Raw genomic sequence first — 19,384 nt, 5'->3', positions numbered from 1 at the left:
CCACAATAGACTATCGGCTACAGCGAGCGAAATTGTTGGCAATCTTTTTCAAAATCGGGCATATGAAACGGACTTTTGCCGTGTCGACACTGGCTGTCAACTGACTTGCCAGGGTCAGCCGACAATCGTGGCTCAATATTGTGCGCGCGCAAGGAAGAAAGGCGGGGCAGAAACTCGCCGTCTTATTTTACACGTGAGGCATGGGGTGGGGAGGCGAGAAAGAGGGGGTATTCCGGCAGCTGCTGCTTACGTCGCGGCCGCCATATCTTGAAAGCGATCTGCAATGTGGACAAAGTGCGCCCAGTGCCAGTTGCTTCGTATGTATTGCACTTCTGACATTTAGTTCGCGCTGAATCGATAGACAGCACGAAGGTTAATTTGCAAGCTCCGGCTGCTGTGCTTATCTAGCTTAATTTGCTATCGCAATCGGTGCTTCGCCTTTCAGGTGAAACTGCGACTTTTCTTGTTTGTTTTTTACTTTAGAAGTTTCGTCACACACTCCTTGCGATAAAGCTGTTAGACATCACGAAGAAAGTTTCAGAAGTAAGGTGTTTCAGATATTACGAACTTTGGATAAAACGGACGTTTTTTGTTGGATTATCAGGGTCCGTTGTAATGAGAGTCGACTGTATTAGGCTATTCGCACACCCCTAATTGTTATACATTATGTCTGTGAGGCTAGCTATGGTGCTGAAAAGATGTCCAAATTTTTAGTGTCCTAAAAATTGTTTATTGATTGAATTGCAAAACAACTTTTGTGGGAGAATGTTTCTTACCATTGCGATTCGTTGCGTAGGATCGCTCAAAAAAGTAATGCCTTGCCAGCCACGATAAATTTTGTGAAAAATGGCCTTGTGCCACGGCTTTTTTAAAGAATGCATCAAGCCACGTGGTGAACACGGTCAATAAGCAACAGAAAGAGTAGCACCGCGACGCACAGAATTGCATGTTATCTGTTCCATACCGTTGGGGAAAGCAATGTACGGAATGAGTTTGATTTCAATGGCTTAAGACAAACAGCTGGCAGAGCCAGCCTAATTTTGGGCACCTCTGTCGCCATTGCCATTGCGTGCTAGCATGGGCCCCAATAGTCATGCTATTTGCCGCTGCTCGGTGCAGGTTCAGGTGCAGGCGGTGAACGTGGTGGGCGAGGGCCCCATCTCGGAACCAGAGGTGATCTACTCGGCCGAGGGCATGCCCCAGGTGCAGCCCTCGGGCGTGTTCGCCGTGCCGCACAATTCTACTGCCCTGAACGTCACTTGGACTCCGCTGGACATCACCCGTGAGAAGATTCGAGGACGCCTCATCGGACACCGGGTGAGTGGTTTCACCTGCTGCTGTGTTGGTGCGCTTACAAAGAGGGCATCCACCTTGTGGATTTCTGTCACCCACACCGCGATCTTCAGCTCCGTGTGATGGGAGCCGATCACAACACACTGCGTTCCTGGGAATAAGGGAAACAAAACGTAAGGACACTAATTGTGTTTGTTGCAGCTGTGAAAAGTTTGCAAAATATTAGTAGGCGACACTGTTACATTCAACGAGAGTCGAAAGCATTGCACATCAGCATTTTTTGCGTTTCATCCCCGTTAACATCCGGCTGCTGCAACTGGGAATCGAACCAGTTATCTTGTGCTCGAGCAGCAGCAGCACAATGCCTCAGCCACTGACCAGCCACGGTAGCTCGGGATCATTTTGAGGCACTGCTCGGGTGCCCGGGGCACATCTACGCCTTGCACACTTCGCGCTCACTGCCCGCGTTGCTTTCTTTCTGCAGATCAAGTACTGGCGCAGCGACCTGGACCCACAGCTGGACTCCCTGATTCTGCTCAAGCGAGGCATCGAAAACTGGGGTCTCATCGTGGGTCTGCAGCCCAACACAGAGTACCGGGTGGCCGTCATGGCATACAACGAGGCTGGATCGGGCCCCGAGAGCGAGTTCTTTGTGTCCAAGACGTTCAAGGCCGCGCCCCTGCGGCCCCCGACGAGCGTCAAGGTGCACGGCCTCTCCTACACCAGCGTGCGTGTCACGTGGCGAGGCGTGGTGCCGTCTATTGAGGAGGAGTCTATACAGGTGAGGTCTGCTGGGACTCTCGGACCAATTCGAGGGCCAGTGCTATTGTGGTCCGTGATGCTCCACTCTGGTTTGTTGTGCTCACGATTAAAGTGCCATTGCCACTTGGGAAGTTCCATGTGGCTTTGCTGTGCTCATTGGTGACAACAAAAACAAGTATTCATGGAAACAAGTATCTTTACGGCTGGACCATGTGCAGTACTTTCGGATATTAAACATATCAGGAACAGAAATATAGAAAGAGCCATTATATTTATCGACTCTCTAAGTGTTGCGAAATGTTTAAAGTGTTTCTGTAAATGTAAAAATGCTGTACTAAATTTTCTTTATTCACTTCTGTATATAGTATAAATGTCTTGCCAGCATGTCACAATATGCTGGATTCCTGGCAATAGAGGCATCAAGGGTAATACATTGGCAGACAGTGTTGCCACATTGGTAGCAACAAAAGCTGCGAACTCTGTAGCTGTCCCTGTCATGGACTTTGTGGGATCCTCACCCGTGCTCTTGGGACAAAGGAACGACAACACAGAAGTGCAAACAATCGCAAGGGCATTTATTGCACCCTCCATAGATCTATGCCTGCTAGCCGAGCTGCTATCCACAAAACATGCCGATAGGCGCGCGACAAATCGCGGAAGTCCGACTCACCGCAACCGGATAACGAGCAAATATGTTTGCCCCATGCTGGACATTAACGCCTGGTCGTTCGCGCGTACGGTACGCGAATGATGGCATGTTCGAACGCCTCGCAAGACGGTCTCGCAGAAGCATAGATCGGTGCACGCGTGGAACGTCCGCACCGCTTGCCAACCTCGAGCCAAAGAGCAAGCGCCTTCTCCTTTCCGCACCCAAGTAACCCCGTTGTTAGGTGGCGTTAGCAGAGCCACACTCGCGCCACCTCTCGCAATGCGCTTCAACCACACTGCCTGCAGCGGGCACCAGGCCACGCAGCGAAGCCGGATTACAGGAGATTGGAGCTATGCGGGAAAACAACATATTGGGGAACACGTGAGAGTTGCGCATCCCTAGAACTTGAAGGCTTTCTTATGAAAAAAAGCTTAGAAGCTATTGGCAGCACTCCTGGAACACTGAAACATTTAATAAGCTTCGTGCTATTAAGCCACAGTTAGGAAATTGGCCACCCATAACAAAAACACCACCTAGTCGCGATTAAATTAGGAAATTCACGGGTGCTAGTTGGAATCGGTTGGCGCAGGGCAGGGGTAATTGGAGATCGCAGGGAGAGAGAGGCCTTCATCCTGCAGTGGACATAAGATAGGCTGATGATGATGATTATGATGATGATGCTGAACAAAAGCAGGACGTACAGTACTGAGGTGACCAGGTGTCGGCTAAGAACTGGGCACACATATAGCACACACTCATACCTGTTGACCAGCAATCACCCACCTATCTGCGGTAAATGTGGCAAAATGTTGACTGTGCTGCACGTTTTGCTGGAGTGTCTTGACGTAGAAGCTCAAAGAAAACAAAAACAATTTCGTTTAGCATACCATCAGCAATTTCTACTTCCTCCAACAATGTTCCTTGGCAATGACCCACTTTTCAATCACAAATCAGTTTTAGCCTTTTTTTGAATGATGTTTGCTTACTGCGTGCTATACACACAAGTGATCTGTAGCATAGCTTCTTATCGGAGGCTATTGCTGTGGCTGTAGGAGTTAAAACATGTGCTTTTGCAGCCACATTACATCTGCCATTTGCAACTCATGTGATCATTTCGTACATAAGGCATAGACAGTTCACTACCATATGTCACGGTGCTCTTTTGGCCATAGCTGGCTTTTGCGCCATTAAACACCACACATCATCATCATTAGAGCATTTGCTTCCCTGCCCTGGTGTACAAGGGCCCAGGTGAGGCATTAGTGCTGCCTGAATATTCTTACACTTTAATCCAACTACTGCCTTACAACATATATTTTATGTACAGTGCTCACGGAATGAAATAGGACACGGAGCATTTAGTAGAGCCCTACATATGTGCAAAGTACGCGAGAGCACCGTGTCATGTCGCTAGGAATTTGGTCACCAAACGTGACGAGGACTCCGGTGTACGCGTTCGCGCCAAAATTACGTCGATGTGACACGAACTGCAGCCGGTTGAAACGAAAGTATGCGCACTACTTAGCCCTAAATTGACGCGTTTCATTCCGTGAGCACTGTACATAGCTCACCTTTATGTACATAGCCTGATTACATGAGTGCATACATGAGTGCCATAAATTGTGTAAATATATTGACACGTGTACTTATCTTTATCGGGCGACCACGCTTCGCCGCCTAACAAATGCGGGACGCACCTGCATGTATCCGAAGTTTCTGGAAAGTTATCGATGCTTCTATCCGCTGTCTGTTGTCTTCGAACCTTGTGTTATCTGATTTCATCGCTTGACACGAATGGTGTAGATCTTTGTAGAAGGCATGCAGGTCCCAACTTTTAGTCTGGAACATTCGATGACTGCTCTATAAAAGCCGACGCGCTTGACCCGCTGAGCAGATTTTCGACGATCGCCGACTGTGTTCGCCGCTCTCGTTGTGCTTTAAGTGTAGCCTGTTTTGTGGGCACAGGTTCGCCCAATAAAAGCTAGTTTACCCTTTCACAGTATTGCTACTGTGTTCTTTGCCATCACGACCACGTGACATCTGGTGGAGGTGCTGGGTAAGTCCGGTCATGAATGGTTATTCTTGCCGTGCATATTCCAGTCGGCGTGATGAGGTGTCCTCCAGCGGTCCGAATTTTAGGGCCTTCCCATGCAGTCTTAACCTTCTTCAACTGGGCGGCGATGTGCCCACTCATGACGGAGTAATCAGCGCCTGTGTCCACTAAAGCGGTAACAGCGTGGCCGTCGAGAAGCACGTCGAGGTCGGTGGTTCTTTGTCTGGCGTTGCGGTTAGGCCTTGGCGTCGGATCACGGCTGCGTCGTGTTGAACTGAAGCTGGAACGTCGTGTCGTCAAGTCGTCTTTCGTCGGTATAGTCTTGGCTTCCTGACTTCGTCGGGACGGCGGCGGGTCCTTATTATGTCGTCGAGGTGGTCCCTTCGTCATTTTCGTCGGCGGCGGAGGATCTCCGTCAGTTCGACGAACAGCAACCGCACCTCCATCGGTTGCTGCTTTTAGTTTTCCGGATATGGGCTGGCAGACCGGCCCCGGGCTGGGCCAGTGTATGGTCGGCGCTGCGGCGACAGGTAACGGCCTGGTGACGGCGAACGGGACGGTCGTCGAGGGCTCCACTGAGTGGCGGCGAGGTAGTCGGCGATATCGCGAGGTCGTTCGCCAATCTGTGGTCGCGGCGCGTTCACGGCGAACCCTCGGAGTCCCATCTCCCGGTATGGGCATCGGCGGTAGATGTGCCCGGCTTCTCCGCAGTGATAGCAAAGCGGGCGATGGTCAGGGGCGCGCCAAACGTCAGTCTTCCTTGGAATGCCGCGTGGGGTGACGGGTTGGCGTGCTGGCGGCGGGGTTGCTGGTGGACGACGGAACTGTGCCGTCACTGGGCCCTGCCGTGGGCGCGGAGGGGGAACGTGACGGCGGGCTACAGCGGCGTATGTCATCGCTTGCGGCTGAGGCTGCGGCGATTCAGGGGCTACTCCGAGTTGTTGTTGGAGCTCCTCACGTACGGCGTCGGCAATCGAAGCCACTTGAGGCTGCGGTGACGGGAACAGCTTTTGTAGTTCCTCCCGCACGACCGCTCGGATAGTCTCGCGCAGGTCGTCGCTGGCCAGTGACTGAATTCCTATGTAGTTGGTAGAGTTCATGCGGCGGTTGAATTGCCGGTTCCGCATTTCGAGTGTCTTCTCGATGCTGGTGGCCTCGCGAAGAAACTCTTCTACGGTCTTCGGTGGACTTCGTATCATTGCGCCGAAAAGTTCTTCCTTCACGCCACGCATGAGAAGGCGGACTTTCTTCTCTTCGGGCATATCCGGGTCGGCGTGGCGGAACAGGCGGTTCATTTCTTCCGTGAATATGGCGACGTTCTCGTTAGGTAGCTGCACTCGGGCGTCCAGCATGGCTTCGGCCCTTTCCTTGCGCACGACGCTCGTAAAGGTGCGCAAAAAGCTGCTACGGAACAGGTCCCACGTTGTCAAGGTCGATTCCCTGTTCTCAAACCAAGTTCTGGCGGCGTCTTCTAAGGCGAAGTAGACATGCCGCAGCTTGTCGTCGGAGTCCCAGTTGTTGAACGTCGCGATGCGTTCGTAGGTCTCCAGCCATGATTCCGGGTCTTCAGTCGCTGCTCCATGGAAGGTCGGTGGGTCCCGAGGTTGTTGCAGGACAACGGGGGACGCTGGGGCAGCCATTGGGGTTGTCTTGGCCACGATCTTCTTGGTCTTCTCAGGTAGAAGTCCGTGTTCCGGGGGCAGCTGTTGTAGACGACGGCTTACTCGATGGTCCGTGACTACGTTGGTGCTCTCTTTACGGTCCGGGCTTGGATCACGGCTTGTCGGGGGCGTGCGGTACATGGACCAAAAGCACCTCCACCAGATGTCACGTGGTCGTGATGGCAAAGAACACAGTAGCAATACTGTGAAAGGGTAAACTAGCTTTTATTGGGCGAACCTGTGCCCACAAAACAGGCTACACTTAAAGCACAACGAGAGCGGCGAACACAGTCGGCGATCGGCAGCATCGGGTCGATGCTTTTTAAGAGGGGGGTATTGACACGTGTACTTATCTTTATCGGGCGACCACGCTTCGCCGCCTAACAAATGCGGGACGCACCTGCATGTATCCGAAGTTTCTGGAAAGTTATCGATGCTTCTATCCGCTGTCTGTTGTCTTCGAACCTTGTGTTATCTGATTTCATCGCTTGACACGAATGGTGTAGATCTTTGTAGAAGGCATGCAGGTCCCAACTTTTAGTCTGGAACATTCGATGACTGCTCTATAAAAGCCGACGCGCTTGACCCGCTGAGCAGATTTTCGACGATCGCCGACTGTGTTCGCCGCTCTCGTTGTGCTTTAAGTGTAGCCTGTTTTGTGGGCACAGGTTCGCCCAATAAAAGCTAGTTTACCCTTTCACAGTATTGCTACTGTGTTCTTTGCCATCACGACCACGTGACAATATGTGAGCACGAAAGTAAATTCACTCACTCCTGCTACCGCACTTCCTTACTCCAGCGTTCTGACAGAGAGTCCGCGGTCGTCGAGTGAGACGTGTTCATGTTTGCTTGTGCGTGCGTGACACCATGCTTGTTAATTTAGTTAGTAAGCAAATATTTACAAGTTTATACGGCCAATAAAACTACCGTTCTTACTTCGTATAGCTGTCTACTAATTTGCTATCAAAATCGATGCTTTGCCTTTTGGGTGAAACTGCTACTTTTTTTGTTCATTGCAACTGTAGTGCATTGGGAATAAGTCTATTTTTCCAAATGAGGGAAAGTACTATTTCTGTATGAAAGCATGAGGTGTGCGGTACTGTAAAGAATGTTTTTTTCTTTTTGTCACAGAAAACAGGTGTGCATTACAATCGAAGGGGCGTTAAAATCTTGTAAATAGGGTATATTTTACATATTTTACGGCATTTTAGGCCACTGTACAGCCAAGTCGCATCTTTATCACATGTCATTGAACACACCATCGAATACCTCATACCACTTCCTGGTGCTCTTTGGCCATTATTGGCCCTTGCACCATTAAACTCCATACATCATCATGCTCATTCATATAGAGTATCACAACATTGTGATGTGCATTTATGGCCAGTAAGCATTGGCTTACCTGTTTTTGAGCTGTGCTGGCTCCTCTACAGCGGCGCAGTTGTCATGTGCACCTCTGAACAGAATATTGAACACTAGACAGCACAGACGATTATCTCTTAGACCTTTCAGGGAATGCATTGTCTAGCTGAGAAAAAGGGTAAAAAATATTCAGTAAAGAAATATCAGACTACACAAAGGTTCATGGTATGTATTAACATATTTACTTGCTTGAGGCCTGCACTCTTATTCTTTTTGAATTTTCATACAGTGTGGGTTTGACTCAAGGTAGGCTTGTGGCTGCTCACTGAAGCTTTAAACTGTGCTCAAAGTGCTGTGCAGAGTAATGCAGCCACTAGTTTCCGATTGTGATCACTTTTGTTCAGTCGTCCTCATCACTTCTGCTGCCTTCGTTGGTTGATGAGCTCGCTTCATCGACACTGTTCTAAAGCTGTTCATACTCAGTACCGTCCAATAACGTTCGAGATTCTTGTCACCTTGAAGCTCTTGGTGACAGCCTCGAGTGAAACCGCATGCTGCATGTTCGAAATCTATGTGCACAGCTTTTGCAGCGATGTCCTCTTAATAAGTCTGAAAGCATGATGCAGCTAAACAACCTGCCTCGGCACAGCTAACACCGTTAAGACACTGTATCTATGGGGTTTATGCTACATAATTGCAATCTGGCGGGATGCAGTGACAATGGTGATGCTGTCATCAGCAGGACCGCAATTATTGCCATCTAGTAGCTGCTTGCAGAAATTGACTGACACAAAGCGGGTATATGCGCGATACTTAGTGAAACTCTTTAGAGCACCGCTCTTAGGCAGCCATTCCTGTGGTCGGTGGGGGGCATAACTGAGCGGATGAAAGTGCGAACGTGGAGCACAGCGGCGGATGAAAGATGCGAGGAGGGAAGCGAAGGAGGAAGGTATGGCAAAAGTGTGAGAACAAAAGCATAGTGTGGTGATGATGGCTATGAGATAGCACCAGAGTAGCGCATGTTGTCTCGTAGGTCCGTCTGTGGCATCTGCTCTGAGTATTGCTTACGCGTCACCGACGTGCTGCCTTTGTGATCTCCAGATTAGCAAGACAGTCGCTCCGCACTTTATGCTGTCTGCAACGAGCTGCATGAAAGCAATTGTAAATGAAAACACGTATAAGCTGCACTCAAATTTCGCATCAGGGAGTATCCAATCGTCGATGAATTTCTTTCTGAAGTTTTTGCGCTGCAAAGTGGACATTCGGGCCTACACGAGTAAATACAGTATGCAAAAACTTGTTCTGTCCCCATCTTGTGACGACAGTGACGATGGCACTGGCGCTGATGATTTTGGCTTCGTGTCTAGTTATAACATGCAGGCAGTTTGTGGGTCAATTTTACCAGGAAAGAACTGTACGTGAGTCAGGGTATATACAGCGTGTGGGTCCTCACCTAGTTGACTTAGCACTCAACAGAAGATGAATTTGAAGAAGACTCGAGACACTTTCCTCTTATTTTTGGGCTTGCCCCAGTGTATTGCGCCTGTTGTCAGTTGTGGGCAGTTGTTTCCACAGAGCGTATACCACTCTCTGGCTCACACACTTTTTGGCACAGCGTTTGTGAAGTTGTAGTCACTACTCTGTTCCATTCCTCAGCATTTGGGTATGCTGTGAGCAGCAGGTGTGGTTGCAGTGTCAAAAATTTCACATTCAATGCATTTTTCTTCCCGATTTCAGGGCTACAAGGTCCGCTACTGGGAGGCAGACCAGGACCTCACGTCAGCCAAGGAGGTCTACAAGCAGCTAGACGGCGAGGACCTGGAAGCTGTTGTGTCAGGCCTGGTTCCTGGCAAGGTGTACAAGCTCCGGGTGCTTGCTTGGAGTTTTGGAGGCGATGGAAAGATGTCCTCGCCCCCTTGGGAGTTCCGCGTTGGTACGTTGGCTTACTGGTCTTGTTTCTCAGCCGTTGTCATGTTTTGCCTGCCTAGATTAGATGGCTGTCCCTCGAGTTGCCCCATTTTTCAACTACTCGTAGCCTAACCTTCACTCATGGACTAGGAGAAATTCAAGCTACAGCTGTAATGCAAGCTTGTGTATTAGCAGGTGCAGGTTCTTATGATTTGGAGGTAGAAAAAGATTGGTGGCACTAACTAGGTGGGGCTTTGTTGTGTGCTTTGTGAGACACGAGTTTTCCATTTGCACTTACAATAAATTCTATCAGTCCACGGGAAGGGCAGGTTGACTTGTTGTTCTATACTCTAAGGTAGGCAGGCAATGGGCTGAGGCCACTGTCATGAGATGAGGTGCCAGTTATCGTAACTGTAATCTGGTGCAGACTGCAGCAAAGGGCAGTGTAGCTGTGAAAAAAAAAAGCGCAGCTTGTAATGGTGACCCTGGTCTGTAGCATTTTGTCTGTTTTGTTTGTTTTTAATCATGCCTTTTTATTTTAAACCTTACAAGTACTGTCTTCGGTTTCCCCACTTGAGGGGATCAGTGATTTGAGGTGTATTATCAGCATGCCTGTTTATGTATGTGCCTACACAGACATCTGTATTTTTGTAAGCAATATGATGCTGATGTTATGGAACAAAGACAGCATTGTGTGTAATTCCTTTTGCTTCTGTACACCATGTGAACCTTGTCAGTGTATGCTTTTCTATATTTTCTTTTTACTTAAGTTTTTATTGCACACGTCTCCCAAGAAGAGATGTGCACATGGCAGTATTGCTGGTTTGCAAGCGCACGCCCGTAAGCAAAGTAATCGCACGCCTATGGGAGAGCCATGTGGGCGAGCATATTGTGGTGACTCCTTGAGTGATGAGAAAGGAAATTGAAAACATTTTTTTTTACATCTGTGATTCAAAATAACATATGCAAGAATGCTTCTTATGAAGTGTGCAGACATAAGCATGCGGCAGCAAAACCGCTGAAGCGGGAATACCCACAAACTACAGTGTTGGCAACCACCATAGAGAGAAGCGAAAAATCAGTTTTGCCAGAAGGCAAGGGGTGACAGCACAAAAATAACTTTTTTCCCAAAGTCGCGGAAGGCTGCAGCGCCTCCAGAGCGATGGTGGGTGGTGCTTCATTCTGAAAAAGCGTGTTTTTTTCGAACGTTCGGTCGCTGCCATATATGTATGGCCCTAACCACTTGGGATTTGTTTTTGCCGTCATATATGTAAGGCAGCGACTCTCAAAGCTTTAAGAAACACTGTGGAAGCGGAGACAGGAAAAAAAAAAGATGAAACGAGCAGTAAGGCAACTTCTGAACTTCCAGCTGAGAAACTCTTTAAGATGCATGTTCTCATACTCGCATAGGTTGTATGCGGGTTCAGAAATAAGAGCAGGAAAGCTGGAATGGACCGCAATGACACAATGCAAATCTAAATAAACTACAAGCCACCACTGAAGGTATATGCATGCAAACTACTGGAGGAGACAACAGAAAACATGTAAAATAGCTTGATTTTTAAAAAAATAATCATGTATTACTTCATGGCGCTACTCAGGAATAGTATTGATTTTTAAAGTACAGAATGTCGGTTAATGCAGTAGATATGTGTAAATGGCTGTGCTGGCTAAACCACTGACCCTTTCTGAATTAAAACTTAACACATAGGCTGCATCTTGCAGTGCATTTTGTTTTAGCACAAGGTACGGATTCGGTATGTGCCCGTTTAGTTAAGAACTAATTGGAAGTATCCATCGTGCTCGCAATTTGTGTGGCCTCCGCAAGCTTTAGCGAATGCGGCGTGACCATTGGTTGTCTTGCCGGCCATACTGTTAGGCGTATGAGGACTGAATGAATGGTTTTTGCTTGTGCAGGTGAAGGGACAGCATCTCCCTACAGAGCTGGTGCTCCTATCACTGGCGGAAGCATGCTGTTACTATGGCTGGCCTTTCTCGTTACCAAGTTGTAGCAGAAGAGGGCTAGGGAAATTGGTAAGTGCATTCGCCGAGATTACGACTGCCTTCATCACCAGCTGTTGTAGGGCAGCATCAGTTGGGGCTTTTTCAGACGACACCTCAAAGAATTACACGTTGAGAGCACATCTTCGCAAATGTCTACGATTCCAGTCTGCGCAGAGTGGAGGGTTTTGAGTTCACATTTACCCTGGGGCTCTTGTCTCGAGCTTTGTGTTTTGGTTTCAGATATGCAAGTGGAGAGGCTCAGTACCTGGAGCAAGGACACAAGCAGTTCAACACGAGATTGCAGCACCTGTCGAAAGAAAAGTAGCACGTCATCTTCCCGCACGTCTCCTGGACCGTGGGGCAATGCCTGGATGTTATCATCTCTCGCACTGTGCTCAAGAGCCGGCATGGAGCAGCCACGCAGGCATATTGTCGGCACTGTGTAGTTTGCGCTGGCTTTAGAGAACAACCGGCGCACTGGCTGCAGTGGTGTGGTATACATACTCCTGGTGATCCGGACTGAATGTATCGGTGTCTACAGTCCGAGTGGAAAAGGCAGAGCGTACACACTAGCTGTGGCAGGAGTGACCTGATGCGTCGATTAAGCAATTTTATCGGTAAATCAGAAGGGTCGGGGAGACCGACAAAGCGCTGAATGAATGCTTCAGAAATTATTGTGATGGCGGCGACAGTTTTTTTTTTTTTTTTTTAAGCAGTGTCCAAGTGCTTTTTATGCCACCGACTTGCCGAAGCCATCTTTGTTTGACATGCTCTGTGTGTTATAGTGGCCCAATTTTGTAATATTCTTCTTTTCCAATTCATCATTTCTGCCGTCCAATTCATCATTTCTGCCCTTTGTCACCAGCTCAGTATGACAGAGCACAAAAAGAAAAGGAGTATGAATAGAATCAAAAGAAAAGGACTGTTACAAAATATGGCACCTGATCGCTGTACCGTTTCTGCGAGTGGTTTGTCGTCTTGCCACATACATCTCAGCGTCAATGAAAAGGGAGTCCTGAAAAGTGTCTCAAGCTAGTTAACATTTGACATGGCACCATGATGGCTGGTTCTTTGAAGTTCAGCCTCAAGGTACATGGTTGTGTGACTGGGTTTGTGTTTGCTGATCGTTGCATTTTTTTTTTAAAAATGAATCTCACGCCACACAAGCTGCCGAGGGAAACATATTACTACAAACCCTTTGTGTTCTTTTCTAGAAGATGTTTTCTTGTCGCAAAAGAGTGAGGAGCGTTGAAGTTGATTTTTCGGGCATGCTCGTAAAGATAGACAATGCCTACGGGTACTAATATACCTGTGGTTCTTGCTGTCACTGAATCACTGGCAGTCATGTTGGTATGGTGCCTACAGGAATTGCAGTGTAACCAGGCATTTGTGCACTGTAAATGTGAGAGTATCTTTTTATTTTAGCGCCTGTTACAGTTGAGCATTTCTATATTGAACTTTAGCACTTGGAATTGCCTATATTGGACACTGGATATGATGCCCGAAAAAAAAAAAAAAAGACGAAATTGCACGTAAGAGCTCAGGAGCAGTGTATGTCAGGATTAAACTTCGCAGGTGAGACAACTTCATTCATTGAAAACTGTCTGGCGCACCGTGCCTCTCAGAGTGTGCTCTCCTTCAGCATTTCACTTATGTTTGTGATGCCTCATTTGTCCACTATCACACACACATACTTCTTTCTCCATGGCATTCTGCTGCTGATGTAAGTGGGCATGCAGGCCTAGTATTGCTACAAAGGGCCTAAGATTACTGCTGATGTGCCCTAATTTAATTAGCGGTGATGTCTTTATTTCGAGTAAAGTGCTTTTGGAGCTAGTATTGTGCCTTGCAAGGCCTGGCTGCATGATTTCATGCTTCCTTTTGGTTCTGCTTTTGCTGTTTCTTTTCTTTTTTTCCTCCTAGCCTGAAGTGCTTAGTTTTCATCTGGGTGACCTCTCCGACGAGTGGCGTCCATTAGGATACTTTCGGGTGGCCATCTCTGCTGAATGGTGCTCGTGGCACTACTTCCTGTGAAGGCAGCAACCTTCAACATGCAGCCTATGGCTGCCTGGCAGATGTAATCTTTGTCAAAAGTATACGTGCTGTACACCGTGTTTTCCTCACATATTTTGGCTGTGTGGGGCAGTTTTTGTGGCATTCCTAAGAGACACTCCAGAGCTCTGAATGGTAAGCAAGAAATCTCTTTTTGCTTCCCAGGAGACTGACACCTTTAGCATACCACAGGAACTCCTTTAAGCAGCCCGTAGTCGCCGTGGCGGTCACAGGAAACGTAGCCCACAACTTCTGACAAAGGCTGTTCATTGGCATGTCACACGCAGCCGTCAGATCGCACTTTCCAGAGTGCATCCTGTGTCCATTACAACTTTACAGCAGCATGCTTTCATGTATTGAGTCTCTGGTATATACGTCAAATAATTTGTAATCTCCTTCAGGTTCAGTATATTTGTGCTCGAATGTAGGCATTGACAAAATTAATGAAATCTCAAGTAGAAAACTTGCAGCTGCAATTTTTTATGAATCTCATCCCAGCGACATCTCTTGGAGTATTTTATCTCACTGTTTCTTGTTATTGCAGCTTCCAATTTTAGCAATGGTGTATGTCCCTTATCTACAGGCAGTGTCTCGAAGACAGGTTGGCAGCAGCGTATTTTGAATCTCATTTCAAGATATAAGCAGGTTGTGACACGTCCGCAAGAATTTTCGTGGTTTTAGTTGTACATTTTGTGCAGGTGCAATTTTGAAACCATTCGCCCAAAACGGATTCAGGTTTTTGCCGATGGTGTTCAGTCTCGCACATTTTAGAGTTTACCCCGCAGATGCATCTGTACCACTTATATTAAGTTATTTGCCGAGTCAAAGACTCCACAGAGAGAGAGAGAGCTGGACAGGTAATCAAGATAAGTACATAACCTAGGTCCCTCGATAGATTCCTTTTGTTGTTGCATCATGGCATTGTTACGTTGGCAAGGCAGGTAACGAGCCCACTCGCATTCTTGCTCCAACGCTGGCGATGTGTTTCATAATGCATGTCTTGCCAGTTTTTCTCATGCAGTCCTGCTTTCTCACAGCCGTTGTACAGACCCGTGATGTTGGATTCACAAAGCTTGCTCAGCCACACGTCAGCCTGGCATTGGCCCTACTTTCTTTATTAGTGGGGCATTGCCTACATGCAGGACCTTCAGGTAGCTAACGATTAGCCTGTGGCAAAAGAGCTTGTGATAATTCAGATCTGAAGTTTTGTGATGAAGCCAGGTGGTTTAAATCTCACAGGCCGGCTCTTCTTTACAGCAATTTTAGGCTGCCGTCGCCTCCTAGTATTGCAAGCAGCGTGTCATTGTTTTACATGGCGTGCTTTTAGTTCTGTACACTTTTTATCGCTGCACTTTGTCTCGCGTATGTAGGGCCTTTTTTGTTTTATTTCTTGCAATGCCGACGTGCTCGAGAATTGTATTATTTGCCCGTCTTTCGTAGAAACAAGAAACCGCTCATTTCTGCTAGGGGATTGCGCCCTCAAGGTTATGGCACGTAGATGGGCCTCGTAAAGTATGTGTCAGGTGTTTTGACATCAATGTGCAGGATTTTAGTTGTACTTTGATGCTCGAGGTTGTTGGAAGTGTTCAGTTTATGTCTTGTAGGATACATATTGAAAAGGGTCTAGTGGTTGCGGATGTGAGTAATGTTTGTGTGGTGCGGTTTCCATTGTAAACTTCCGTCCTGGTTTCACTAAACCACTGTATATGTAGCTTCTGGAGATCAAACCTCGGTTCTCACTTTTTTTTTCCTTCTTTATGTCAGTTGTCCAGTACTGTGTTTTACGATTATACATGTGTCATAACTGCTGCACGAAGCCAGCCTCAAAGGCATTACGCATTGTTTGTTCGTCAGGCACACTATAGTCTAAACCTGTGAACCAATTATTCAAGATATCACCTTGATTAGTAAAAGGCAGGCTATTTTACGTGAATTGATCACGTAAATCGATCTTGTTGCCAAGATAGAAAAGAAAAAAACACCAGTAGGCTGTTATTTGAATTAGCCTAACGAGAAATGCTTTATGGAAACATTAAAGTGATTGTTTCAGCACACTTGTGACAAATAGAAAATTTTGTCGTCAGCTTGGTTAAAAAGAAAACGTGGCAATATTTTTGTTTGTCATTGTCAGCAAAAATACTTCTCATTTATCTGATAGTTGACTGGCAAGGGCGCTTTTAACAGTCCGTATGGCCACAAAGCAAAGGAAGAAATTTTGTCCTTGCAGCATTTGGTGGGCTTGTCACACAACGTATAAAAAAAGTCATTTTAAGCAAATGAATTATCTTGTACCTCTAATGAAAGTTAGGAACATTAAAGCTTCAAGCTATGTTGATTGCATCAATGGCTTATTGCCTGGTCATAACAGTAGCTACTCTTCCTGGCTACCGTAATTGGCTCAACTACGTTTGTGCCCAAAGCGGGTTGTGTAATATGACTTTCAGTTTCAGTTAGTGTGATGGGGATATGACATTTTGCCATCTGTGTAGTGTACCCGCCTGCCCATGGTGGGACGCAACACAAGGTACCTGTTGATTCACTGCCACTAAGTGACTTTTGTCATTCAACTGCGTAACTGCCTTGCCTTTAGAAGTGTGCGAGAAGGTCTTAAGTGTGTCTGGATCTAAACTTACATTCATTCCTGTATTCCGATGCTTTTGATGTGGAATTTGCCATTGTATCATGTTCATTTCTTTGCATCTCTTATGTGTCATTGGTTTATGTCTTTTGTACTGATGTTGCTTTGTGCCTGACATGCTGAAAGGGTTGACATAGTTTTTACGATGCACTGAGCTGTCTCTTGATGTCGTAGGGATACTATCATAATGGGGGATGTTGAGTTGTAGCTTTTAATTAGTTCTGCTATTTTGAGCCTAGTGTAACTGCCTAAAGTGTTGCAGCATCTTTCATGATTTCTTCAGGCGAGTGACTGTGCACTGTGGCAAACTGTCATTGTGGACGGTCATGACATTCTTGTAAATGGTGTGGTAATACAGTTACTAGAAATTCAAATGGGTCAAAATGAATTCAGGGCCCAGGTGTCGTTCTCATACATTGAATCCCAGAAAGTGTTTGTGTGCTTGAATTATCCAAAGTGATCCGCTATGGCATGCCTGATAATTATATCACGGTTTTGGCACATACAATCCTGGAATTAATCAATTTCTGCAGTGCTTTCATTTTTGTTCAAACTGAGAAGACTTGTAAACTTGTGAAATTAAAAAAAAATATTAGGGTACAAGGAGCCCTTGGAGATTGATCTTGATAAACTGTGCAGTCTTCCTAATCTGGTGAACAGTTTTCAGCCAATCCTACCTCCATAATGAATTACTCTAGCAGCAAATTGGAGACTTGCAGTTTGATCACACTTATGTAAATGCAGCTGTCATTTCAGTCTATAATCAATGTACCGAATGTGCATAACTTTTTTTTTTTTCTTTTATGGGAGATTGCCACTTTGCCAAGCAAAGTTGCATCTGAATGAATGTGCAAGTTGTCATTTTTTTATAACTTTTTGCTTGTTTGTATTGTTGAGAAAATAAGATGAAGTGTGTTTCTTGTAAGTGCATTGAAAACATTCCAGAGACTATGTGTGATTTGTCCAAACAGGTTTCACATGTACATATGGCAATACCACTGTGTGGAGGAATGCCTGATAATAAAAGACAACATATTTTTCAACACATTACCGCTCAGTCTCAAGCTTCTTTTTTTTCATGTCAAAGTATGCTTAGTTCAAAGTGTTCAGTTTTAAGCGAGTACACTCACTGAAAACAGTAGTGCCGTACCTGTATGACATTGCACACAGCATTCTGCAGCAGTGTTTGCAGCCTACAAATATTCCACACCATTGTGCGTTCTTCACACGGTTTGTAGATGTCGATATTGATCTGCAGCCATTCAACGAACATGAGACAACCTTGCTGAAACCCACAAAGGCTTAACTAAGCAGGCAAAACACTGCTTCCTACTGTGCACAGCAAAGGTACAGTTGCCAGCAAAGTTAATGCCAGTTAATTTTCTTTATTAGTGCTGAAATTTCCTGTAACATTCTATCAAGAAGATAGGACATTTCTTCCATGCAGTTCACCTCATGTGGTGCCCTGATCACTGCAAGAACAGATTTGACATTTCGAGTAAAGCACTGTCGGGGATAGCAAGATTTAGTGTTGCGCTTCAACTCCTTGGACACTGTTTAAATGCTGCAAAGGCGTGTGCGACTTGTTGGCATGGCGCAGCACATAAGGCGATTCCTTCTGGACAGAAGGAACAGCACCCTGGCAGGTACCAAGCAACTCGCTACATTGACGGGATAAGGAACGCCGCCGGTGGCATTGCAAGCATTGTGCCTCGATCATGTACGAGATGAGACTGACGGGAAATTGTCGACGTTAGTGCCAAGTTAAATATTAGATAATGCTAGTTTGATGTTTACTGCTCATACCGAAGCGCACACGCAGTAGCATAGCAGGGAACGCTAGTGTACACAACATTCATGCCAACTGCGGAATGCTGCCCTTGCTCCACCAAGGCAATTGAGCATAGCGTTGACAGTGTATCCACTTCGCTTGATCGCTTTTGGAGCCAAACATACTCTGCATATCTTGAGACGCTCTATAGTCTTCTACACGGCAGCCATGCATGCGGCGTCTGCGAGACAGCAGCACAACGGTGGCGGTGGCGGCATGAACGCGCCTAGAGTGTCCATATATTTATTACCGCAATAATACCAACCATCTCTGATCGGGTTCTGACTGAACTTGAATCTGGAGAACCTGTTCATGATGCCAGGTGAAGTTTACACATTTTGCCTTACAGCCACATTGCGCAGTGCTGTTGCTAAACCTGTAGCCAAAGCATGCGACATCAAGCATGAGACAATTTGCAGGAACATGCAGAGGCTTGAAATGGCCCCCCATGAACTGCGTTAGCGCACTCATTCTTGAGGCCGCAGTCTTTGAGTGCATGCAGAGGTACAATCGGCTGAATCATTTACAGTGAATCGTGAATAGCTGCAAGCCTTGCTTCTTAAATGTTTGATTACCTTCTTGCCTCTGGCGTGGCAATTGCAGAACACTACCCAATGTCCAAGTTCTCATCTGCACAGATGATCTCGCGCTGTGTTCTACTTGCAAGGATCTTGATGCGACTGGATAGGCATTGCCAATATCTAAAGAAAGCTCTGGTTCTCGATAGATACACAGAGAATGCTAGGCTTGACATGTTGGCCAATAAATGTGCTACATGTAGCCAGTCAGTAGGTCAAGCACAATGTCAGTATCTACAGCCGACTTCCTACTTCAGGTTAGCTGAATGCCCATATTGGAGATTATTAAAAACTTTGGCTACTTCAACACAAGGTCCACAGATCTGGCTTGGTCACGTCTTGGCTTTGCGAATTCCATAGGTTGCTCGCAATATTTGCCCTTGGTGCGCATGACTGTATCAAGATGTGGTGGTGCGGTTTCAACCTCACCAGTACCTTCCATCACCTGGGCCGGGGACCTAACACGACTCGAGAATACAGCAGCTTGGCTCTTGTGGTTACAGTGGATGATTGATAGTGCCTGCTATGGCTATGGCATTTGTGCCATCAGGCATGACATGACATGCTTTGGGATGGCAGACATATGTACAGTT

General features: G+C 46.7%; 1 protein-coding gene across 1 annotated transcript in view; it reads left to right on the top strand.

The window, feature by feature from the left end:
- The window catches only part of Cont (Contactin), a 61,767-nt gene extending 44,335 nt beyond the window's left edge, over window positions 1–17,432 (top strand). Inside the window, exons 21-25 of the mRNA XM_050176123.3 lie at window positions 1,120–1,317; window positions 1,778–2,074; window positions 9,518–9,713; window positions 11,606–11,722; window positions 11,933–17,432. Of these exons, the coding sequence (XP_050032080.1) occupies window positions 1,120–1,317; window positions 1,778–2,074; window positions 9,518–9,713; window positions 11,606–11,700 (786 nt within the window). The 3' untranslated portion in view covers window positions 11,701–11,722; window positions 11,933–17,432. The remainder of the gene's footprint in view (window positions 1–1,119; window positions 1,318–1,777; window positions 2,075–9,517; window positions 9,714–11,605; window positions 11,723–11,932) is intronic.
- Window positions 17,433–19,384: the final 1,952 nt, after the last annotated feature.

The sequence above is a fragment of the Dermacentor andersoni genome, chromosome 9 (assembly GCF_023375885.2).
Source record: "Dermacentor andersoni chromosome 9, qqDerAnde1_hic_scaffold, whole genome shotgun sequence".
Classification (NCBI taxonomy): Eukaryota; Metazoa; Arthropoda; class Arachnida; order Ixodida; family Ixodidae; genus Dermacentor; species Dermacentor andersoni.
This window is presented reverse-complemented; position numbering and strand designations above follow the sequence as displayed.